The sequence below is a fragment of the Bos taurus genome, chromosome 2, assembly GCF_002263795.3.
Source record: "Bos taurus isolate L1 Dominette 01449 registration number 42190680 breed Hereford chromosome 2, ARS-UCD2.0, whole genome shotgun sequence".
Classification (NCBI taxonomy): Eukaryota; Metazoa; Chordata; class Mammalia; order Artiodactyla; family Bovidae; genus Bos; species Bos taurus.
The window spans coordinates 128317618-128343683 of NC_037329.1; the positions used below are offsets into that span (position 1 = coordinate 128317618).

Here is a 26066-nt window from a genome sequence, read left to right on the forward strand (position 1 = left end):
TACTATGAAATGGAATTCCCTTTGTAATATTTAATGAAGTTAACAAGTTTTCTGGCTCACACAGCAGTTCATCTTTTCCACCATCCTTTCGAACTGAGAGTGCAATGTTTGAAACAGCTCTGGCCTTCCCTCAGGATCCTGTTTACATTGTCAAGGAAAGGAAGTTTCCAGAAAAGGTATTTGTTAGCTCCAAAATGAAATCAACTCAACAAATATTTGATTTAAACATTTTTTATTTTTAGACATTTAAGCATTTAATATCTTTCATTGATTCAGTGGCCAAATAAGGCACCATCTGCTCAGTGCGGAAAGGCACCTGTCAGAAACAAAATACAACTGTGTTGCAAGACACCTGTCTCAGGAGGCCAGCTGCAGACTCCCTGAGAGCAGGTACCATGCTGACTGTGTGTAGTGACAGCTCACCTGGCACACAGGAGCCCTAAGGATGTTTATTGAGTTCACCCTCATCAGTGAAAACCCAAACACAACAATCCTTTTTTCTTTGCCTCCCCCTCACCTCTCTACCTGCCTTTTCCATTTCCAAACCTTCATTTATACTAGAGGAATATGCTTTTCTTTCTTGGAAGATTCCACTGTGGGCAGAAGAGTTTGGTTTTAGAGTTGTTTTTGTTGTTCAGCTGCTAAGTCGTGTCTGACCCTTTGCAACTCCATAGACTGCAGCACACAGTCCTTCACTATCTCCTGGAGTTTGCTCAAATTCAGGTCCATTGAGTCAGTGATGCCATTCAGCCATCTCATCATCTGAGGCCCCCTCCTCCTCTTACCTTCAATCTTCCCCAGCATCAGGGTCTTTTCAAATGAGTCAGCTCTTCGCAGGTGGCCAAAGTATTGGAGTTTCAGCTGCAACATCAGTCCTTCCAATGAACACCCAGGACTGATCTCCTTTAGGATGGACTGGTTGGATCTCCTTGTAGTCCAAGGGACTCTCAAGAGTCTTCTCCAACACCACAGTTCGAAAGAATCAGTTCTTTGGTGCTTAGCCTTCTTTATGGTCCAACTTTTATTTATTTATTTATTTTTTAAGCAAAATACTTTTGGGAAACATATCTGTGTGGGTTTGAGTCCTTAAAGGGCTTTGCCCTGCTTTGAGGCATCTCATGCCTTGCTCCTTGAGACTGAGTGGTAGGGGGAATGAAGCAGGACTCCTTAGATCTTGAATGGACTTGGAAAAGGCCCCCTTGGCTACAGAAGCCCAAAGAAGCTACCAAAGTGAATTTACCCCACTTTTGTTGTGGAAGCTAGACCCTGACCTCCACTCAAACATGTGGATAAGCCTGTCCTCCTCTTGTTGAACTCACAGAAGAATCCACATACTTTGAGCCAGGATGTTAGGGAAGAGTGTAATACAACACAAAGATGGACCTTGGAGTCAAAGAGACCTGGATCTGAATCTTGTCTTTGCAACTTACTAGCTGTGAGACTTTTGGCAAGTATTTTTTCTCTTTGAGTTTGAAATTCTCAATGGCAAATGGAAAAAATAGTATTTCCCAGGGTAACTGCGAAAGGTAAATCCCAGGAGAAAACTTACATGAACGCACCTTGCAAAGTGTCTAGTGGATATTTAAACACAGGATGGAGAAGAGATGTCTGGAAAGAAAGAATTTGGCAGTGTTTTTCCAGACGTATTCTTGTGTGTGTGTCTGTGTGTGTCTGTTTGGCCACATGGCCCTCAGGGATTGTAGTTCTCTGACCAGGGATCAAACCTATGCTCCCTGCATTGGGAGTGTGAAGTATTAACCACTGGACTGCCAGGGAAGTCCCTCTCCAGACATACTGAAGTGAGCATTTTTATAGTGGGATGACAGGAGCTGTATAACTCTGGGTCAGTCTTCCTACTTCCAAGATCCTCAGTTTTCCCTCAAAAGGGATATATGACTACCTCCTAGAATTTAAGATTAAATGTTGGAGTGTGTTACTTTCTGTAACAGAATACAGATTTATTACCTTGTTTCCAAGATGTTGTCAATTATAAAATGTACAATTGGTTAAAAAACAGCTTTTTGAGAGGAAAAAAATACAACTTTGTTAATGGACCCATCAATTTTAAAACATATTCTGACTTCAGAATCATTAAAATGGGAACAAGCATATGTCTTGCAATGAAGAAATTCATGATAATAATGGTGGTTCCCATTTGGAAAGCATCTGTTGGGTGCCAGGCACCACCTGAGCTACTTTCCTAGGTCCTTGACTTGTCATGGTCACCCAGTGGGGCAGACATTATTCCACTTCATGTTAGGAAACAAAATAGGGAGGAGTCGAGTCTCTCTCCCAAGGTCTCATGACCAGGAAGTGGGGCTTAGAAAACAGGTCACTTTAATCCCAATTCTTTCCTTTTTCAACTGTTCTCCAGGCTAAGGAGTCAAAGAGATGAGTTCTGTCCAGGGGAATGGTTTGTGAATATGGTACTTTGAATATATCCAGAATCTTTGTAAAGTGACCAGGAAGGGTAGAGGTAACATTAATAGAGTTGAAATCTAATCAGTCTCCAAATACCTGACCTTGGAGGGAAGGTGGTAACTGGAGAGTAAGGACTGCTCAGAATCCAGATACAGGGAAGCCAAGAAATGAGCCCGAGTCCAGGTTAACCCAGCCACACCACCCCCTGGGGAGGGAGGGGCCCTGGCCAGTCTCCAGGCTCATTCTTGGCCGTGGACACTGCAATAGCTTTCATCCCATTGGCCATTCTTCCCATGTTTTCCTAAGGTCATCCTGTGTCCTTGACTTTGACTCTTTACTAAAGATGTAGACACCTTTGGAGAATTCAGTTTTTTCTATAACCTTTCTTGAAGATGGAGAAATATGCAGATGAGTTGTCAGAAGCTAGCTAGCATTCATTTAGTCCTAAAACAAGTTATATATGAACAAGTTGAGTTTTGGTTAGTTAGTCCCAGTTAGTTCCCCTGTGCCTGATTATGGGATCGAGTATTGGGCTGCAAAGCTATGGATAGGGCCCTTCCTCTGATATGACCCCAGGCAGACCCACTCAGGAGCATGTCCTGACTCCTGACTCCTAACCAGAAGAGGCCCAGGCTATCTGCTTGCCTGCCTACCTGTCTGTCTGTCTAGCTGTTGCATTTAGGGGAGACAGCTAAACCCACATCAGAGGATTCCCAACGTTAGCAGAACTTTTAGGAAGGGTGGTGGCAGGGATACGGATGAAGTTGGGCTGGGGCCTGGCAGGATGGGGTTGGGGGTCGCCAGAAGCATAAGGGATTGAGTAAGAGATGCCCCCGTCAACCTGACCAGAAGGGACTCATCGTGAAGCTGCCAGAGGAGAAATGTGCTTCTTGGTCTTGACTGAAGGCTCTTTGGACAGTGGCCGAGACAGCACCAGTGAGGGAGTCACCGAGTCTCCACGTGGATATCCACAGGGCTGAAGGTCACCGTTGCAGGCTGCTGGCTGCTGTTGCTGTTTGCGCCCAGGGCAGAAGGGGAAGCTGGCTTGGGGCCCTTGGGTTCCAGCTCCCGTCGCGTCCTCATTTTCCTGTAAGGAGACACCCACATAAGGCTGAGTCTTCCTCGTGTGTGCCCTGTGGAACAGGCTCTGTAACCACAGCTCCATCGAGGAGATTAATGTAGATACCGATATTGATATAGTTTCCTGTGCTATACAGCAGGACCTTGCTGTTTATCTGTTTTCTATATAGTATCTGCTAACCCCAAACTCTTAATTTATTCCTCTCCCCTGACCCCACCTTTTCCCTTTGGTAACCATAGGTTTGTTTTTTATGTCTATGAGTCTGTTTCAGTTTTATCTTATTTACTTATTTCATTTTTGGCCACACTGCCAAAAAGAATCCCTGACCAGGGATCAGACGTGCACACCCTGCATTGGAAGTGTGGTATCTTAGCCACACTTAGGGAACGCCTCTGTTTCTGTTTTATAAATAAGTTCATTTGTATCAGATTTTAGATCCCATATGCAAATGATGTGTGTGTTAGTCATTCAGTCGTGTCCGACTCTTTGCGACCCCATGGACTGTAGCCCGCCAGGGTCCTCTGTCCATGGGATTCGCCAGGCAAGAATACTGGATTGGATTGGCATTCCCTTCTCCAGAGGATCTTCCTGACCCAGGGATCGAACTCTGGTCTCCTCCATTGCAAGCAGATTCTTTACCGTTTGAGCTATAGGGAAGTCCTTATATAAATTATATCATATGATATTTGTCTTTTTCTGACTTATTTCACTTAGTATGATAACCTCTAGGTGCATTCATGTCCTGCAAATAGCATTATTTCATTCTTTTTCATGGATGAGTAGTATTCCATCCTGTATGCATACCATATCTTCTTTATCTATTCATCTGTTGATGGACATTTAGGCTGTTTGCATGTCTCGCTATTGTTAGGTAGTGCTGCTATGAACATTGGGGTGCATGTACCTTTTTGAAGTATGGTTTTTCTCTGGATATATGCCCGGGAGTGGAACTGCTAGTTCATATGAACATCAGCCCTGAATACTCATCAGAAGGACTGATGCTGAAGCTGAAACTCCAATAGTTTGGCCACTTGATGTGAAGAACTGACTCATTGGAAAAGACCCTGATGCTGGGAAAGATTGAAGGCAGGAGGAGAAAGGGATGACAGAGGATGAGATGGTTGGATGGATTCACTGACTCGATGGACATGAGTTTGAGCAAGCTCCAGGATTTGGTGGTGGACAGGGAAGCCTGGTGTGTTGCAGTCTGTGGGGTCGTAGAGAGTTGGACATGACTTGAGCGACTGAACTGAACAGATGGAAATGGCAACCCACTCCAGTATTCTTGCCTGGAGAATCCTATGGACAGAGGAGCCTGGTGGGCTATAGTTCATGGGGTTGCAAAGAGCTGGACACAACTGAAGTAACTTAGCACTCATGCATGGTTACTCTCATTTTAAGATTTTTAAGAAATCTCCATATTGTTCTCCACAGTGGCTGTACCATTTGCATTCCCACCCACAGTGCAGGAGGGTTCCCTTTTCCCCACACCCTCTCCAGCATTTATTATTTGCAGATTTAAAATTTTTTTTTCCAATAAATATATGTGTATTTTTTCATTCCACACACTGAACATGTTTCTCTTGTCCAATTTAATCTGTGTATGGTTTAACTTGCAGTGCCTGGAGGAAGCAACACCACGTGATACTGGGCCACCACATTTTTAAAGGGAAATTGCTATTTTTTCTTAAAAGTACTTTTAATTAAAAATATTCAAAAACACAAATGGGACCACTAAACTATAATGATCAGTATGAGGTGATACCTCATTATAGGTGGTTTTTTTTTTCAAATTTTTATTGGAATATAGTTGACTTATAATATTGTGTTAATCTTAGCTGTACAGCAAAGTGAATCAGCTATACATATACATATATCCACTCTCTTTTAGATTCTTTTCCCATATAGAGGGTATTACAGAGTACTGAGCAGAGTTCCCTCTGCTATACAGTAGGTTTTTATTAAGTATCTATTTTATATAGAATACTATTTATATGTCAATCCCAATCTTCCAATTTGTCCCTCTCTCCTTACCAACTGGCAACCGTAAGTATATCTGATATATCTGTAACTCGACCTCATTATAGCTTTGATTTGCAATTCTCTAACATTCAGTCATGTTGAGTGTGGCCATCTGTGTGTTTTCTTTGGAGCAATGTCTATTTAGAGACATCTCCACTCTAAAGATGATAAAATCAAGGCATGGAGAGGTTCAGTAACTTGACTGCTTTTGACAGACTTAAGACCAAATCCAGGTTTCTCAGTTCCCAGCTCAGGCATCATGGTAAGTAGGATGGGCTGAGCAGAGCCTCCATCTGGATTTCAACCTAGAAAGGGGCTCAGAGTTCCAGCAATGATGGAGAAGAATGATAGGTAGACCTTGGGGTTGGATGCCACTTCTTGGTTTGAAATAGACCCAAATTGTAAATATTTTTTTAAAATAACATATGAAATAATAATATTATTATTATATGTGTAATGGTAGGAATATTTTCTCTGAAACAAGATGGATGAGTTTGAATCCCAACTCTATCAATCAGGGTTGAGTAAACGCTGGGCTGGAAAAAGCACAGGCTGGAATCAAGATTGCCTGGAGAAATATCAATAACCTCAGATATACAGATGACACCACCCTTATGGCAGAAAGTGAAGAGGAACTAAAAAGTCTCTTGATGAAAGTGAAAGTGGAGAGTGAAAAAGTTGGCTTAAAGCTCCACATTCAGAAAACGAAGATCATGGCATCTGGTCCCATCACTTCATGGGAAATAGATGGGGAAACAGTAGAAACAGTGTCAGACTTTATTTGGAGGGGCTCCAAAGTCACTGAAAATGGTGACTGCAGCCATGAAATTAAAAGACGCTTACTCCTTGGAAGAAGAGTTGTGACCAACCTAGATAGCATATTCAAAAGCAGAGACATTACTTTGCCAACAAAGGTCCGTCTACTCAAGGCTATAGTTTTTCCAGTGGTCATGTATGGATATGAGAGTTGGACTGTGAAGAAGGCTGAGCACTGAAGAATTGATGCTTTTGAACTGTGGTGTTGGAGAAGACTCTTGAGAGTCCCTTGGACTGCAAGGAGATCCAACCAGTCCATTCTGAAGGAGATCAGCCCTGGGATTTCTTTGGAAGGAATGATGCTAAAGCTGAAACTCCAGTACTTTGGCCACCTCATGTGAAGAGTTGACTCATTGGAAAAGACTCTGATGCTGAGAGGGATTGCGGGCAGGAGGAGAAGGGGACAACAGAGGATGAGATGGCTGGATGGCATCACTGACTCGATGGATGTGAGTCTGGGTGAACTCTGGGAGTTGGTGATGGACAAGGAGGCCTGGTGTGTTGCGATTCATGGGGTTGCAAAGAGTCAGACATGATTGTGCGACTGAAGTGAACTGAAACTTGGACATGTCACTTAATCTTCCCCTGCCTGTTTCAAAAGTATAAAACTGGGGATATAGAATACCCACTTTCTGACACTGTTATGAAGACTAACTGAGTTAATACATGTAAGGAGCTTAGAATTGTCCCAGCACATAGTAAGCTTCCCTGGTGGCTCAGCTGGTAAAGAATCCGCCTGCAATACAGGAGACCTGGGTTCAATCCCTGGGCTGGGACGATCCCCTGGGAAAAGGCTACCCACTCCAGTATTCTGACCTGGAGAATTCTATGAACTGTATAGTCCATGGGGTTGCAAACAGTTGGACATGACTGAGCGACTTTCACTTTCACTTATAGTAAGAGATCAATATATGTTAGCTACCTTTACAAATAACATTGTCATTATAAAAATAATGCAGAAATCAAGAAGCGCACCCCCTGACCGTGCAAAAGCCAACCTACCAACTAACCTAGTCTAAATTCCATTATGCAGACATACCAGTTGTTAATACCTTGCTGTGTATTATTTGAACTTTTCCTGGGTGTGTGTGTGCAACCCATGCATATGATCATGATATACCTACTGCCTTGCAAATTTTGACAATATGTTGTAAACAGTTTTTCTCATCAATAAATACATTTCTATAAAAACTTTTTTTTTTTTAATGGCTTCTGGGTCTTCTATGATGTAAATGAATGCAGTCTTTTTATTTTGATTTCTTCCCTCAAAAGAACAACCTTCTAGCAAAGTTGTGACTAGAGGTGATAACACAACATTTATTCTTTTTGCAATCAATTTATATTATTTTATTTCCTCTTATTTGATCCCAGAAAGTAAAGTTGCAGGTATGCACATTTCAGTGTTTGTCACACCAAGCACTTACATGGGCCACTCAGTATAACCTCACAGAGGGCTCTCCAACAGAAGAGGATTGAAACACCACTTTCCTATCTGTAAATTACATGAGTTTATCACAGAGCTCAAGATCATTATCATGGGACTTCCCTGGCAGTCCAGTGGTTAAGACTCTACGCTCCCAATGCAGGAGGCACGGGTTTGATCCCTGGTTGGGCTAAGATCATGTATGTCATACAGGGTAGCCAAAAAAAAAAAACAGCCATTATCATTATTGTATATCGAAAATACTTCTCCAAATATAAAAATCTATGGTCACTGTGAAGTTCTTCCAGTAGTGAAAGTGCAGTCACTCAGTTGTCTGACTTTGTGACCCCATGGATTGTAGTCTACCAGGCTCCTCCATTCATGGAATTTTCCAGGCAAGAGTACTGGAGTGGGTTGCCATTTCCTTCTCCAGGGGATCATCCCGACCCAGGGATCGAACCTGGGTCTCCCACACTGCAGGCAGACACTTTACCGTCCAAGCCACCAGGCAAGTTTATTCTTCCAGTAGAATAAACATCCAAAAAGGACCCACAAAAGGTAAGAGCATTTGAAAATGGACTCAAAGATACTGCTGGGCATGTAACAGGCAACCACAAGCATTAGCTTCCATTCTAGCATCGCTGAGGGGACCAGATGGTTCTAAAGCCCAGGGCGTCCCATACCTGTTGTACATCTTCAGCAAGATCAGAACCACGGTGAATATGATGATGACAATCACCACAACGGCAGCAATGATGGCTCCAGAACCTACGAGGAAGAGAGGAGTGGAGATGGCCAGTGTGCCGTGGAAGTGTTAGTTGCTCACTCATGTGCAGCTCTTGGTGACCCCATGGACTGCAGCACACCAGGGAATTTCCAGGCAGGAATGCTGGAGTGGGTAGCTATTCCCTTCTCCAGAGGATCTTCCCGACCCAAGGATCGAGCCTGGGTCTCCAGCATGGCAGGCAGATTCTTTACAGTCTGAATCACCAGGGAAGCCCAGGCTAGTGTGCAAAGGGAGTCCAAAGAAGGATGTGGAAGGTGGGAGCAGGACCCATATGGTGGCACCCTGCATCCTCCCTGGGTCCAGGAGAGGACAGAATGCCACACTCACTGCTGGAACACTCACTGCGGACCCCAGGAGAGAATCGCTCCAGAGTGGCAGAGCACCTCTACTTGCTGTGTGTGTGAGGGCCCTCAGCACATTACCTGCCAAAATTCTGCTGAAGGTCCAGTCCTGCTTTTATCATCCCCAACATAACTTCAAACTTCTTGCATGAAACAAAACATTCTTGCTTCTTTTTGATAATACAAAAGTAATATGCCATTTTTGTAGATTTATATAATTTTTTGACTGTACCATACGGCATGTAGGATCTTAGTTCCCTGGCCAGGGATTGAATCCATGCTTTTGCATTCAAAGTGTGAAGTCTTAACCACTGGACTGCAAGAGAAGCCCCTGTAGGTAATTCGGTAATATAAATACAAGCCAAAAAGGAGGGGAGGATAAGACCTCATTGCCCCAAAAACCACTGAGAGTCTACATATGTATACATTTACCAATGTGATCATATTTTTGCATATATACATATTAAATATCCATAACCTTTTGAATAATTTAATAATCCTATGTCTGAAAGTCTATCTTAAGAAAATATTTATAATATGGAAAAATATGCATTTGATAAAAATGGAACCATGTTCCATAAACTGTGTTATAACAAAATATCTTGATCATATTGCTATATATTTGTCTTCATGACTTTTGAAGGCTGTATAGTACTCCATTGGTTGGCTAGTCATGATTTATTTGCCAATTCTTTATTGAGGATATTTATGTTGCATTCAATTTTACACTATTAAAAACAAAGCTATAATGAATGTCCTTGTAGCTTGATATCTCAGATTCTACTTTCAATATCAGCGCCCAATCCTAATGTCAATTTCTAATTTTAGGTTCAAGATCAATATCCTTGCCAGAATTTGATATTGAAAGTATCAAGAATCATAAAAAAGGTTCACACTTTAAACCAATCTATTTGATTCTGGATAATTGATCATAGGCAGTAATCCCCAATAAAGAAAAAGCTGTATAAATGAAAATGCTTATTACATTCTGAATATTCTAAATATGGAGAAGGTTAAAAAGATATGGTATACCTATCCCTTGAAGTATTATACTATAATTAAAATAATGATTATGAAGACTCTGGTACATGGAACACTTATGATGATGTAAAAGCGGAAAATAGAATATGATACTATACACATATCCACTTTTACATATATATACATTATATTGCAACCATTAAAATATGTACATATAAACATAACGTTAAGCAAAAGAAGTCAGATACAAAACATACAGATACATGATTCCATGTATACAAAGTTCAAAACCAGGGTAGAATTAATCTATGGCGGTAGAAATTAGAAAAAAGTGGGTTCCTTTGAGTGGGCAGGGGTTAATGATTGCAAGGAGCACTGGAGCTTCTGGGACACTGATGGTGGTCTGCTCCTTCATCTGGGTGCTGGTTACACAGCTGTGTGCACTCTGTGAAAATTCATCCAGCTGTGTACTTATCATGTGTGCAATTTTTTGCATGTATGTAATGCTTTGATAAAAAGTTTACTTTTGGACTTTCCTCTTGAAAGTCTAGTGGTTGAGACTGCACTTCCACTGCAGGGGGCACAGGTTTGATCCCTGGTCAAGGAATTAGGATCCGACGTGCCTTCCACAGCATGGCCAAAAAAAGTTTACTTAAAAAAAAAAAAGACCTGTGCAATTATTCATAGGAAGAAAGACTGGGAGGGAAAAAAGGAGGGGGTGGGAAATCCATCATGGAGTGACTTGTTTTCCTTTCCTTCCTGGGAAGTCCAGTGGGTTTTTCAACCAGTGTCTGGATAATTCTTTGTCATGGGGACGAAACACCTCTGTACCGTAGGGTGTTCAGCAGTATCCCTGGCTTATACTCTAGATACGGGGAGCACTTCTCTCCACACACCCCCAGTTGGAATAAGCAAAAATGTCTTCAGGCATTGCCAAATATCCCTGGTGGTAGAGTTGCCAGATATAATATAGGATACCCATGTATATTAGAATATCTGATAAATAATGACAAATTTCAAAATGCATCTGAAATATTACACGATATATCATTATTCTAAAAATCTATTAATTGTTTATCTTATATTCAAATTTGATTGGTAACTTGTACTTTTATTTTCTCAATCTGGCAATCCTACTTAGGGGGCAAAATTGCCTGGTTGAGAACCATGAAACAGTATTATTCCCACCTTGCTGACAGTAATTCTATCTGCTTTGCATTTCCCTTCAGAACTGTTTTGAGACATTCCTCAGCAGGCCTCTGTAGGTCTCTGCACCCAGCAAAGAGCAGGCTAACACGTGAGACCCCATCCCAAGAGCGACTCTCTCTGGGTCTCCATGTAAGAGACACACCCTGCCACGAATCCAGCTTCCTGCCAGTACCACAGTCTGGAGCCGATTGTCACCGCTCATCACTGCTCCATGCGTGTTGGGAGGCCTGTTCCATTCTCAGAGGTATGAACCAAATAGGGGGGCTTCCCAGGTGGTGATAGTGGTGAAGAACCTGCCTGCCAATGCAGGAGATGAAAGAGATGTAGGTTCAATCCCTGGGCCAGGAAGATCCCCTGGAGGAGGCCCTGGTGACCCACTCCAGCATTCTTGCCTGGAGAATCCCATGGACAGAGGAGCCTGGCAGGATACAGTCCACAGGGTGGCAGAGTCCGACATGAGAGAAATGACTTAGCACACACGCATGTACAAAACGGACCCAAACTTCACCTAATACAATCAATGGGCTTTCTGAGGAGTGGTCCTCACTTTTCTCCTTCTGGGGGCCTCTTGTTCCTGGCAAAGGTCTCCCCAGGACTAGCTCTTCCCACCTACATTCATTAACTTCTTTGTAAATTGACAGGATGTTTTCGCTTTCCAAAGAAAATATGAAAGTAGTTGCATGTTAAGGTGACTTGCACAGGGCCATTTTTTAAAATATTTATTTATTTATTTGGCTGCATTACATCTCAATTGTGGCATGTGAGCTTAGGTTGCCCTGTGGCATGTGGAATCTTAGTTCTTTGGCCAGGGACTGGACCCCATCACCTGCATTGGAAGGTGGATTTTTAAGCACTGGACCACCAGGGAAGTCCCATCCAGGGCTATCTTACAAGAGATTCAAGTTTCCATTGCCCTCTAAGCCCCCAAACTCCATAATGAAAATAAAAGTAATAGTAGTAGTAATAATAATAATAATACTCATTAAGTACTTAGGTGGGCTTCCCTGGTGGCTCAGGGGTAAAGAATCCACCTGCCAATGCAGGAGATATGGGTTCGATCCCTGGGTCAGGAAGATCCCCTGGAGAAGGAAATGGCAATCCACTACAGTATCCTTGACTGGGAAATCCCATGGACAGAGGAGCCTGGTGAGCTACAGTCCATCAGGCCACGACCTAGTGACCAAACAACGTGTTTCATGGGCATGGAGGCTATTCTAAGTTCTTCAAACGGATTAGCACTTGTAGTCCTCACACCTACCTATGTGGCAGATCATTAATCCTCCCATAGTATAGATGAGGAAGGGCTTCCCTGGTGGCTCAGTGTTAAAGAATCTGCCTGCCAATGCAGGGAAGAAGGCAATGGCAACCCACTCCAGTACTCTTGCCTGGAAAATCCCATGGACGGAGGAGCCTGGTAGGCTGCAGTCCATGGGGTCGCTAAGAGTCGGACACGACTGAGCAACTTCACTTTCACTTTTCACTTTCATGCATTGGAGAAGGAAATGGCAACCCACTCCAGTGTTCTTGCCTGGAGAATCCCAGGGACGGGGGTGCCTGGTAGGCTGCCGTCTATGGGGTCGCACAGAGTCGGACACGACTGAAGTGACTTAGCAGCAGCAGCAGCCAATGAAGGAGACTTGGGTTTGATCCTTGGGTCAGAAAGATTCCCTGGGGAAGGAAATGGCAACCCACTCCAGTATTCTCCCCTGGGAAATCCCATGGACAGAGGAGCCTGGCGGGCTATGGTCCATGGGGTCACAAAAGAGTCAGACACGAGTTAGCAACTAAACAACAGCAGCAGCACAGATGATGAAACGAGCCCAGAGCAGTGAAGTCACGTGCTCAGGTTCACGCAGTTGGCAAATGGCATTATTGAGACCCAAGCACTTTGTCTGCAGAGGCCACGCTCTTGACCTTGACAGCAGGAGCTAAAGACAAACTCTGTCCCACCCTCGATCCCCTGGCCGCCAAGCCAAGTTGACTTACTCTTGTACAGAAAGTCTTCTCCTCTGGTGGTCATGTTCAATGAGAAGATGGTGTTACCCGCCAAAGGGGTGGCTGTGGTCATCTCGATGTGCTGAGAAGGAAGATGAAATTTTGGTTAAAACCAGTTATTTTATAATCCCTGTATGATGCCTCTTTTGGTCTTCATCTGGGTGACTGGAGAAAATATTTAAGCATGTAGTTTCTCTTCAGTTAGTTCAGTTCAGTTGCTCAGTTGTGTTCGACTCTTTGCAACCCCATGAATCACAGCACGCCAGGCCTCCCTGTCCATCACCAACTCCCAGAGTTTACTCAAACTCAGGTCTATCGATTTGGTGATGCCATCCAGCCATCTCATCCTCTGTCGTCCCCTTCTCCTCCCACCTTCAATCTTTCCCGGCATCCTGCTCTTTTCCAATGAGTCAGCTCTTCGCATCAGGTGGCCAAAGTGTTGGAGTTTCAGCTTCAGCATCAGTCCTTCCAATGAATATTCAGGACTGATTTCCTTTAGGATGGACTGGTTGGATCTCCTTGCAGTCTAAGGGACTCTCAAGAGTCTTCTCTAACACCACAGTTCAAAAGAATCAATTCTTCGGCGCTCAGCTTTCTTTATAGTCCAGCTCTCACATCCATACATGACTACTGGAAAAACCATAGCCTTGACTAGACAGACCTTTGTTGGCAAGTTTCTCTTAGCAGCAAGTAAACATCAGGCCTTTTACTATATACTATGGGGGTCCACGGAGAAGGCAACGGCAACCCACTCCAGTACTCTTGCCTAGAAAATCCCATGGACGGAGGAGCCTGGTAGGGTGCAGTCCATGGGGTCTTGAAGAGTCAGACATAGCTGAGCACTTCACTTTCACTTTTCATTTTTATGCATTGGAGAAGGAAATGGCAACCCACTCCAGTGTTCTTTCCTGGAGAATCCCAGGGACGGGGGAGCCTGGTGGGCTGCCGTCTATGGGGTCACACAGAGTCGGACACAACTGAAACGGCTTAGCGACAGCAGCAGCAGCATGGGAGTTCCAACTCATTGGAAAAGACCCTGATGCTGGGAAAGATTGAAGATAAAAAGAGAAGCCGGCAGGATGAGATGGTTGGATAGCAACACGATTCAATGGATCTGAACATGAGCAAACTCCGGGAAATAGTGGAGGACAGGGAAGGCTGGTGTTCTGCAGTCCATGGGGTTGCTAAGAGTGGGACACAACTTAGCAACTGAACAATGAACAATGGAGAGTTAAAAATAAGGTTTGACATTTTTAAAGATTCCATTTTTCAAAGCAGTTTCAATTTATTCAACAATATTTATTCAACTCCTCCTAACTATGTTTCACACCGAGTATCTAAATTGATCTTCTGGAGAATGTGTGAGGAAGGTTATTGTTGCCATTTTACTGATGAAACTGAAGCCCCCCATACCACATGGAGCCCCAAGTTACCCAGGAGAACTGAACCCAGGGCATCTGTTGCCCATGCTAGTGAGACTCTGACCACCCTACAACAATGCCTGAGATGCTGCTCCCGGTTTCAAAATCTTTACAATGTAAGCTGGGGGTGGGGGGAAGCAGCTAAAAAAACTAACTATGATGTATGATATAAGCAGTCAGTGAGATGAGCTATTGGGTTGTGAAGAGTGACTTCAAGACGATTAATTTGAATGGGCCTTGAAGGATGGGCATGGTTTGGGCTGGGGGTGGGGTGAGAGGCAGCTGGTTTCGCAAAACCCTCCAAGCAAAGAGGGCATCTTCTTTGCACAAGGCTGCTGTCGGTGCCCTCACATGTGGCATCTGTCAGCTCATTTAATGCTCTCAATCATTGCATTTTTCTGCTGGGAAACTAACTGAGGCTCGGTGTGGCTGAGTGACTCGACCATGGTCCCCCAGCTAGGGAGACGTGGAACTTGGCCCAAAGGCCAACTCCTTGCCTCCAGAAGCTCGCATTCTGGTGAGCGTGAGAGACCCTGGGTTTGATCATGGCATTCCCAGGCTCAAAAAACAAGCCATCTCCCCAGTACCCACACCTGAATGTCTGGAAGTGAAAGCCCTTCACTGGCTGTTTCCAACCTCCTTTTCAGCCTCCTGGCTCCCCACACCAACCTCTGTCAAATCGTTGGGACAATGGGCCACTCCGTCCTCCCACATCACTCCCGGTCTTTGCTGTCTCTGAGCTGTGGCTACAGGCTTTGGCTCGCCCCAGGTCTCCTACCTGTGCCAGCTCGTGATGGAAACAGGGGCCAGCACCCCCTCCATTGGGGTCACCTGCAGCCGGGCTGGTGGCTCTGGTGGCTACGACCCGTTCCCAGCCAGCCCTCCCATTCTCAACCACAGAATGACCCCGTGTGGCTGGGCCTGCTGATCCACAGGATGGGCTCTGCCTTCCCCGTCTCTGCCTTCCTTTAAGTCTTGAAGTCCTGCCTCAGTCACAGACCCAAGCCCCGCTTTGTCTGTCCCTTCCTCCCCCGAACCAGATACTCAGGACTTGGATGACTCAGGCTCCCTGAAGGACCCCTCTGTGGCGCTATCTGACATCCCCACACTGGCCAACCTTCTGGCCTGGCTGAGCTTCCTGTCTCCAGTCCACCTTAAACAGGCCTGGGTTGCCAGCCATGCTCTGCTGCCCACTACCCCTCCAAAAGGAAGCTTCCAGATTCAGCCCGGTCACCTCCAGGAAGACTTCCTGCCAGACGGAATCCACCCTCCTGCCCTCTGCTCTCCCACAGCAGCGCTCAGCAAAGATGCACTGCCACGGCCCGTGCCTCCGTTCTGGGTCTGGCAGCCAACTTTCTGCATTCATTGTCAGGCCCTTGAGACTGCTTTTGGCTTTTTTCCCACATCTTTCTGCCTCCTTCAGATAAAAAGAGTCTGGCTTTCCTCACCTTTGTGGGTGGAAGGACCTGGGTGAGTGGTTGAACTTCTCCTAGCTGGGTTTGCTGTTTGTAAAAGGAGGCAGCTTTTCCCAAGGGAACTGAGGGTTCAAGGTTAAGTATGGAAAGTGCTTTTAAGTGCTCAATAAGGGGTATCCCTTAGGATTTCAGCGGGTATTAGTGAATATTGGCTGAACTAATTAGATAAAGTGAAAGTGAAGTCGCTCAGTTGTGTCCGACTCTTGGCGACCACGTGGACTGTAGCCTACCAGGCTCCTCCATCCATGGGATTTTCCAGGCAAGAGTACAGGAGTAGGTTGCCATTTCCTTCTCCAGGGGATCTTCCTGACCCAGGGATCGAACCCAGGTCTCCCACTTTGTAGGCAGACGATTTTACCATCTGAGCCACCAGGGAAGTCCAAACTAATTAGAGACAGGGGCTCAAAACAGGAAAAAAAAAATTCTTTTTATAAAAACAAGTATGGACCAACAAGAGAACATGGAATAAAAGTCTTCCCCAACCTTCCACCCCCAACTCCTACTCCCAGGGAGAGGTAGCGGAACTGCTCCCTCCCGCAACACACACCGCTATCTTGGCACATAAAGACTTTTAATATGCATTGCCTAAACTCTCTGCTTCTGTCTCCACCAATATCAAGCTGAGAACACTCACCAGTAATGCTTTCTCACAATTTCCCCCCTTTTTTTTGGCTGCACCTTGCGGCTTGCAGGATCTAAGTTCCCCAGTCGGGGATTGAACCCAGGCCCATGACAGTGAAAGCACCGAGTCCTAACCACTAGACCACTAGGGAATTACCCACAGTTCCTTTTAAAAATAGAAAAAAGAGGCAAATACGTGGCCGTTGACCAAGGGTCACCTAAGGAGAGAGAGATGGCATAATCACTAGATAAACTAAACCCTGTCGTGGACTCATTCCCCGTTAAACCAACAAGCACAGAATTGACGGAAGCCATCATCTGAGCGTCCGCCATGTGTGAAGACCCTGTGCCAGATATTTTTATCCATCCTCTGATTTCATTAGCAAATGCCATGTAAACTAGGTCTTCCTTCCCCTTGTTTCAAACAAGGACCCTGAGACTTTATGGCCTGAGTGCTGCAGGCTTGGCAAATGAACCCAGCACTGCAAACTTCGAAGCCTGTATCCTTCCCTCTGCACCACCCGACCCTGGCACACACCGGGGGTGGGGGCAGGGGCTCAAGACCAGTCACTGCAGGAACCCGCACACGTGCACACAGACACATACTGACCGGTGACGGAGCCGTCTAGGGCCACCAGGGCACAGGCTCCTCCGCAGGCCTTTCAGGGTGACCTCCTGGGTGCTGGGTTCCAGGAGGGACTCCCTTTTGGATGGTCCCGGCTGCTCCTCTTTCTGAGAGAAGAATGAGTAATCCCAGAGCATATCTTGCCTCATCTAAGGGCCAAGGGCTCTCAATTACATCTCTGTTCCTACCACATCAGAGAAGGTGGGAGGGAGGGTGGTGGAGTGTTGATAGCCAAGGGTGTGGGTGTTTTTATGTGTGGGGCCCCTGTGATTCTTGTTAACCAAGTGAGGTCCAGCAGGGAGATGTCAGTGTCAAGTATGTCCATGACCAGGGCCCATGGCCACAGAAAATGGGGGAGTGTACAGGGAGGTGAGGCTGAACTTTATGGACAGAGGTTAATTTAATAATAATTTACCATGTGCCCCAGGCACTGTACTCAGTGATCTATGTGAGAGGTCTCATTGAATCCTCATATCTGTCTGATTAGAATACAGTCACTGTGCCCATTCTACAGATGGGGAAACTGAGACTCAGATCAGAGAAGACATCAATCTAACTTCACAAGGCTAATATGTAGCTATGCTAGGATTCAAGCTAGGGTTTGTCTAATTTCACCGCCCCGTCTCCATAAACTCTCACTAGACTGGTCCCCAGACAATGCACAAGGTGCAATGGCCAGCATCTGGGGGCCAAATCAATGTAGGGCTTTGATGAGAAGGCCCTCACAGGCTGTGGAAGAGAGGGCAGAGCTCTTAATCTAACCCTGACCCAGACTGGTCCCTGACCTTGCCTATACTCTGAACCTTTGTCTCCAGCAGAGCCTTAATCATATTTACAGAATCTACAAGGAGCTGTTGTTTCCTAGGGTTGTTTACACATGGTTGCATGTGGGAGGTCAGTTTGGGAAGAGATGGAGAGTCATGACCATTTACTCACTGAACCATCCTTTTCTGTTCCTTGGTCAGGTATAAGGTCATAGTGAGTGAAGTGGCTCAGTCATGTCCAACTCTCTGCAACCCCATGGACTGTAGCCCACCAGGCTCCTCCGTCCGTGGGATTTTCCAGGCAAGAACACTGGAGTGGGTTGCCATTTCCTTCTCCAGAATCTCTTCCCGACCCAGGGATTGAACCCGGGTCTCCCATACTTTAGGCAGACGCTTTACCGTCTGAGCCACCAGGCAAGTCCATAAGGTCATAACTTGAGGATCAATGTTGCCAGACCCCACCTGTCCAGAATATCCCTCTCCCTTCCGCTCTGCCTCCACGGTATCCTCCTCTGTCTGGCCTAGCCTAGATGTTCCTCCCTGGATAAGAAAACCCAGATGCTATCAAGCCTGGCAGACCGCTACCCAAATGGCCAACTGTAACTCAGAATCGGGAAGCCATGAATGCCTGAGACCCGCCAAGACACTGGGATTGATTTCTCTCATTCATCTGAGAGATGGGAGATTCAGCATGACTTGGTTTCTTCCACAAAAACCTAACTACTCCCAAGCTGTCCCTTAGGTTAGTGGTATGGTTTAATTGTCAGAAAAGTAACTTTCATTTTGGAACCAAAATCTCTTCCCTTGTGATTTTAACCCATTGGTCCTAATTCTCTTCCCACAGAAGTAACCTATATTACCTCTTACACATGACAATGGTCATGTTTAAAAGCCCTTACACGTACAAAAAGTTAAAGTTCTATGAATGGAACAGTGATGGTAGCTGAAATCAGCATGTCATTTTCACCTTCTACCAGTAGGCGGCAACAGCAGTCGGCTTAGTATGCTCCTCTGACCTTAACCAACAAATCATCGGTAGACGTCCAGTTGGGCTTCCCAGGTGGCTCAGTGGCAAAGACTCGCCTGCCAATGCAGGTGACGGGGGCCTCAGTCCCTGGGTTTGATAGATCCCCTGGCATAGGAAATGGTTGCCTGCCCCGGTATTGTTGCCTGGAAAATTCCATGGACAGAGGAGCCTGGTGGCTTATAGTCCATGGGGTTGCAAAGTGTTAGACATGACTGAGCACGTACAAATGTCCCGTGAATCCAACCTGTTTCTAAGTCGAGATGCTTTCTGCCCTTGAAAACAGCAACTATATGTTCTCTGAGGATTTTATTCTCCAGGATAAATATTCTCAGCTTCTTCAAACAGTCTTTAGTACCCCTCATGAATAGGTTCCTCATTTCTCTATGTGTCAGTACCTTCCTTAAATAAAATACCCCAAAGCGGATGCTTGACTCCAAAGGGGACCTGAACTGTCCAGAATGACATTTTTCTTGACAGTGATCAGACCTGAGCTTGAATTCAGTTATTTACTAGCTGCGTGATCTTGGTCAACTTTCTTCACTTCTTAGTTTTCTGATCCAAAATAAGAATTATAGGCTCCACGGGGTCATGTGAGAATTAAATGAGATAAAACATGTGATACATTTAGCACAGGGACTGGGCACAAAACTATTTATATTACACTGGATTAATGCAAACAAATAGCTCCTTAGCTTTTCAGGCAGCCACAGCCCACTGCTCCACACACCCTGCTGGGACACCACCCCCAAACCTTTTCTTCATTTATCTTGTGCTTGTTTATGTTCTGTCAAAGCCTAGGACTTTCTACACTCAGAGACCTTTGGAACTAGAAGGCAATGACAGCTGTATTACACTTGGTGACGATCCTATGATGAGCTGCGGTCTAGTAACCAGACCTCCAGGACACTCTTAGGCAATTGTCTTTTTGAACTTATGTGCAGGACTTTGCACTGATTCCTGTTAGCCTTGACCTTGTTGATTGGGCCCTTAGGAGAGAAACTCCAGCTCCTGCTGGTGGTTCGAGAACTCTTGATGTTACTGTGACAAAGCACGTGGTCTGGGAGCTCCGGACCTGGCAGGGGCTTTGGGGTCAGGGAGTCCTGGGTTTTAATCTTGGGATCCCGGCTGACCAGCTCTACAAGCCAAACCACTTCTCTAGGCCTCAGCATTCTCATTTATAAAACAGGAAAAACAGTCTCATTTATAAAACATTTCCTATCTTGTGGGGTTCTGAGAATAAATGAGATGTTATAACTGCCCAGCACAGTGCCTGCAGGAGGAGAAGGGGGTGACAGAGGATGAGTTGGTTGGATGGCATCACTGACTCCATGGACATGACTTTGAGCAAACTCCAGGAGATAGTGAAGGACAGGGAAGCCTGGTGTGCTGCAGTCCATGGGGTTGCAAAGAGTCAGATACTGAGCAACGGAACAATGAACAGTGCCTGCTGGATGGTGGGTGATCGGTGAACGCTCATCCTAGCTCCTCTTCTCTTTCCCCTCCTGTCTCCCAGTCTGTGTTCACCCTGCCCTTCTTGGAGCCCCCAGTTCTCCACCTGATGTAGTGTTTGCTGTGCTTGGTCGAGTTCAAGTATGAACAAAGAAGTCAGGGAGCCAGACTGTAAAGGCTGATATCCCAAGGAGGGGATCTGAGGAGAGACTCAGCAGAACATCCAGAACACTGACCTTCTCCTCCATCTCCACCGAGGGCAGAGACAGAGGAAAGAGTGAAACCAACCCCAAGCAGGCAAAAGTCCTAATAGGACTGGTAGGGCCTGGGGGCTGCTGGGTGTGCCGGGAAAAAGCATTAAAGAATTCTTAATCTGGGGTGAGAATCAGGAGACATGGTTTCCTTTTGCTACTCACTTGCCATAACACTTTGGAAAGTCATCGTCTTCCCTAGACCTTGATTTTCCCACCTGCAAAATGGCCTAATTTGGAGACGATGTCTAACGGCCTTTCCAACCTGTGGTTCTAGGGTATGGACCAGCCATTCATAGCTGATCTCAAGAACCTGTGTCTTCCTAAAGCTCATCTTTCTTTGTAGCTATCGACTCGGGGGATATTGGATGAGGGAAGACAGTGTGTACAAGTCAGGATGGAAGGCAGGAATCCTTCCTGGAAGGTAGTTGGGACTGTAATAAAACGAGGAGAACTCTACAGAGGGGTTTGACATGGCAGCAGATTGCATATTGGACCCTTTAGTAAGTTCGTAAGTGTTAGTCGCTCAGTTGTGCCCAGCTCTTTGCGACCCCATGGACTGCAGCCCACCAGGCTCCTCTGTCCATGAGACTTTTCAGGCAAGGATACTGGAGCGGGTTACCATTTCCTTCTGCAACAAATAACATAGCCAGCAGTATTAGTAAAATCACAAGTAAGACTTAAGTTAAGAGCTTCTATTAGATGTAGCCCAGTATATCTCAGGTCATCTGACTTAGTCTACTCTGTAGAATCTTATCTTCCAGGGAAATTATATATTGGCAACACTGTCTATAAGGCACATAGCCCAGTTTTCTAGTGTTACTAGACTGATTATCCTTAGTATGATTTAATTGTTTCCAACACAGAGGAGACTTTAAACCTAAATTACCATAGCCTGGTGTTATAGGAACCTCCAAATGCTTTGTTGAGTACATGGTGATCCCAGTCTGCCTGAATCCAGACTGGCTCCCTCCTACACCCTCCATTCCTGTTGGGTTCCATATCATCTCACCCCACTCTAATTGCTCTGCCTGTACTTGGCTCTGTCCCCTTGTGTGTCAGAGGTCCCAAAGGTGAGGCTGAGTTGGCATAATGCTACCTTGAATTTAGTCCCCCCCCCCACAATTACATACTGAATATGTTCCTTGCTGTTGGTTCTCAGAAATTAGGAAGCCCATTTCTTGTTCCATTTATCCATCTACTCTTCCATCCTCCCATCCACTCATCCACCCACCCCCCCCACCCACTGTGCACACACTCATTCTCCCACCTGTTCTGTCCACTTTCCGTCATTCATTCACCCAGCATCCACCATGTACACAGCTCTGAGATGATTCAAAGAGGGGCCATGGGGATCATGTCTCTACAGCTCAGGCAAAGAGGATGAGAACATTTCTTTTAAGAAAATTTCCTTCTATCAGTAGTTAGTGGGGGGTTATCCCCCTCTTGCCTGGTCCAGCCTTGATCATAGAGAGGTAGCTGATTAACATCACATTGAAGTCCTTTGGAAAAGGCAGTGGCCTGTGGATCTGGAAGTCTGGGTTCTAGGTTTACCACATCTATTAAGTTTTTTTTACCCACCTGTCAATTTCAGGCTTGAACATCCTGTGTTTCTGATTTTTGTGGCCCACATTATATAGAAAGATGCCGCAAGGAGCTTCCCACCCAAGACCTGCAAGTCTAAGTTCCATGTACAAAGTTACAGATGGAAATCCAGACGAGAGTGGTCACAAGGCGGACTTATGCCTGGTGCCAAATGGGAGGCATAGGGTGTGCCAGGAGTCAGTGGGAGGAGGAGACCAGTGGGCGTCCTGGTTGAGACTGACTGAGAGCCGGAATGTGACCTATGCCTTCCATTTACCCCTCAGTCTTTGGGCTCAAGCCAAGGACCCAACTTCCAAGGGTCCTCAAATATACCTGAGCTTCTATATAAATCTCCAGGTGTCCCACTGTCCCCAAGGGAAAAAAGGCACAAGGGTAAAGAGTTGATGGCTCTATGTGAATATGTCAGAGGAAAATAATTCGACCCCAACATTCTGATCAGGAAGGAAAGGAAACTAACATTTAAGGGGATGCTAATGAAGTGTCAGGCGCTATGCATTCACGTGTTTTCTCACTTAATCAACATGACAAGGTGGGTCTTTTATCTCCACTCTCCTGAAAAGGAATGGAGGCTCAGAGAGGTTAAGGGACTTGCCTAAAGTCTTACAGCAAATGAGTGAGATGCTCAATCTTAAATTCAGATCTACTTCCAAACTGGAGTGGCTGCCTAGTCTTCCAGGAGGTAAGCGATTTTTCTGGGGCTACTCAGAGGGTCAGTGGCCCTGCTGGGGCAGGACTCTTAGTATTTTTACTACGTGGGGGGAGAGAGGAAATTAGCCAAGATGGCATGTTCAGGCTCTCTCACCCCACGTTTTGTAAATAATGACTGTGTAACAGCTGAGCGCATTAAAGCACTGCGCATGCGCATCACGAGATACTTGGTCACGTGCTACTTTGTGCAGTAGGCCTGCGTGAGCTCCGCCTAGAAAACGGCGGCGACTCAGCTGTGTCCGTGGGGTCAGCCAGGAGAAAAGAGAATGTAGCGTGTGTGCTGCCTCGGCCGCGGTGCCAGCCAGGAGAGAATAAACCCATCAGCAATTCCTACAGCTCCTTGAGTTTTCCTCCAGCTTCCCCGCTTGCACCTTGTCTACCGGGGTTCAACGAACCATTCGCGTAAGTGAGATACAGCGAGACAACTGGCGTCGCAAACAGTGCGAACAGCGATACACTACGTGTTGATACTTTGAGCCCAGGAGGTACCACAGAACTCAGAGAATGGCAGGGTTTCTCAGCCTTGGCACTGTGTACCCTTGGGCCACAGCATTCTTTGTTGTGGAGGCATCTTGTGCATTGTGGGACTGGCCTTTACAACCAGATGCCAGTAGCATCCTCCACCTACGACAACAAAAAATGTCTCCAGACGTTTTCCAGTGTCTTCTGGGAGGCAAAATCGCCCCTGGCTGAGAACTACTGGAGGAGAGCTATAGGCTTGTCTCATAACAGCTTCCTAGCCTTTCTATTCAAAAAGGTCTAGACAAACAGGAAAGGTCCCATCTGTACTGACATCTGTGGGTAGACCACCGGTAACATCAAGGATGAGGGTGATGATGGTGGTGGCCACAAACACAGCAGCTGTCATTTAGCAAGTGACTACCATGTGTCAGTTACCACGCTAAACACTTGTATGTATCTTCTCACCTACATTATCACTATTTTCCAGATAAAAAAGCCCTGAGGTTCAGAAAGGTTAAGTGACCCATCCAGGGTCTCAGTGCTAGTATATAGCGGAGCTAGGATGCTTGTTTCCTACGGCTGCCATAACAAAATTACAACTTATAACACAAATTTGGACTTTCCTGGTAGAGCAGTGGATAGGAATCCACCTGCCAATGCTGGGGACACAGGTTCGATCCCCGGTCTGGGGAAGAGACTGAGGCTCAAGAACAGAATACTATAAGAAAAGAATATTCTAAGAACAAGAAAGAGTGCTAGGAATTTAAAATATGACAAAAGTAAAAGTTTAATAGAAGCATTCGAAGACAGCTGAGGAAATGTCTCATAAAGTGGAACCAAAAAAGACTGAGAGAGAAAAGAGGCAAAAACAAATTACTCCAGGAGGTCCAACATTCTAATGATAAGAATGTCAGAAGTGATTAAGTGGAACAAAAATCAAGGGGAAGCAATTACCAAAGAATACCTGGAAATTTCCCAGAAATGAATGACATGAATTTTCAGAATGAGAAGACTGTGGACTCACCAGAAAAGTGAATAAAAAAGACGCACAACGGGGCTCATCATCATTACCTCCCAGAATGCAGGGTGTAAAGAGAATGTCCCACACATCTATCAATTATAAAAAATAGCAAGGTCAAATATCCAGAAAAGGATCAACACTCAGATGAAACCAGATGAACCAACACTCAGATGAATGTCCATGGATTTGACAGCAGCAGTCCTGAAGCTCTGAGCTAACTCTCCAAAATTCTAAGGGAAAATTATCTCCAGCCTAGAAGTGGACAGAAGCCAAACTAAATATTGAGTGGAAGGGTAGAAGAACAACATTTAGGGGCAGAAGAAGCTTCACACAAAAAATCCAGCCCGCCTCATGCACCTTTTCCTGGAGGATTTGCCCCGTGAAGGCGGAGGCGTGAACTGCATGAGACACTCAAAGGACCCAGGGACCAGGGGGCGCCCAGATGATGCCAGGGGTAGCCAGTCTGACTAGGAGGAGGAGGGAGGTGCAGGAGAATTCTGCCAGTCAAGAAAAAAGTGAAACTGGTCGATTTTCTATGTGTTTGTTCAGAGTGAAAGGAGATCCACTCTTCTGCGGGAGAGTTTGGGGGATGAACTTATGATGGAAAATCCAGCTCCTCCAAAAGTCACCTCCCTTCCACTCCTCTTCCCACAAGGTTTCTTTCCCTGATTCCCCACACCTTCTGTGGTGATCCTAGGAGGCAGCGCCCATGATCAGTGGATTTGGTGGAAGCCACTCTGAAAACTCTCCTGACAAACGAGAAAGCTAGGGGCCAGCGAGGGGCCCAGGGCACACAGACAGGAAGGTGCGTTGGTCGTTCACTGGGTACTCTTTCCAGAACTCCTTTCTGATTCGTTCAAGACAAGATCAGTAACAACAATAGCAAGAACCAAAGACAACCCAAAGGAACCCTGGCCGGTGAGTGCACTTAAGTCCCACCTGGACCAGTGTTCCCCCCTCAGCTTTGCCCTCAGCCACCCTGCCTGGTAACTGCCACGTTTCTAAAACACACCAACTGAGGCTTCTGAGTTACTTTTCATTGCTGCCACTGAAGCAAGAACACAGAGATGTAACAGTGTGTAGACCGTGGGCAGGCCACTGTGAACCTCTGAAGGAAAATAAATTGGGCTTGGGAGTGCAGAGAAGAAACCAAACCCAAGTCTCTTCAGAACCAGGTGCCCTGACCTCCAATGCCCCTAGCTAGCTGCTTCTTATTTAAGAACCCAGGCCAGTGCCGTCCTACAAAATCCAATCATCTGAGGTTATCCCTGATGTTGACTTTTCAGAGGTCTGCCTTTGATGCATGGTCTCTCCTCCACCTTTTGCAAGGGCTTGGCTAACCTCCGAGTCTTTGTCATGAAGGAGTTAAGGATGAACGCTGTCTGCAGCATCTGCACGTGACTACAGAACGAGAGGAAACCTGGTGCTGTGCAGCCGCTACGTGACGTTCTTCCTTTGCAGCTCAGTGTCCCAGCCTATGGCGCTCACCACCTCACCGGCTCAGCAGGCTCACCACCCAAACCCCAGCGTGAGGCCTGACGTGGGAGGGCAGGGACCCTGG

At 45.8% G+C, this 26066-nt stretch overlaps 1 protein-coding gene across 3 annotated transcripts in view; it reads right to left on the reverse strand.

The window, feature by feature from the left end:
- Positions 1 to 215: 215 nt before the first annotated feature.
- The window catches only part of NCMAP (non-compact myelin associated protein), a 50653-nt gene continuing 24802 nt past the window's right edge, over positions 216 to 26066 (reverse strand). For 2 of the 3 annotated variants that reach the window (XM_005203312.4, XM_005203313.5), the window contains exons 2-4: positions 13068 to 13158; positions 8447 to 8531; positions 216 to 3508 (exon numbers count right to left, since the gene is read on the reverse strand). In XM_005203312.4, coding sequence (XP_005203369.1) covers positions 3367 to 3508; positions 8447 to 8531; positions 13068 to 13149 — 309 coding nt within the window. In that variant the 5' untranslated portion in view covers positions 13150 to 13158 and the 3' untranslated portion in view covers positions 216 to 3366. Of the gene's footprint in view, positions 3509 to 8446; positions 8532 to 13067; positions 13159 to 17203; positions 17313 to 26066 lie in introns of those variants that run through there. The other variant, NM_001302943.1, reaches the window with a different exon arrangement.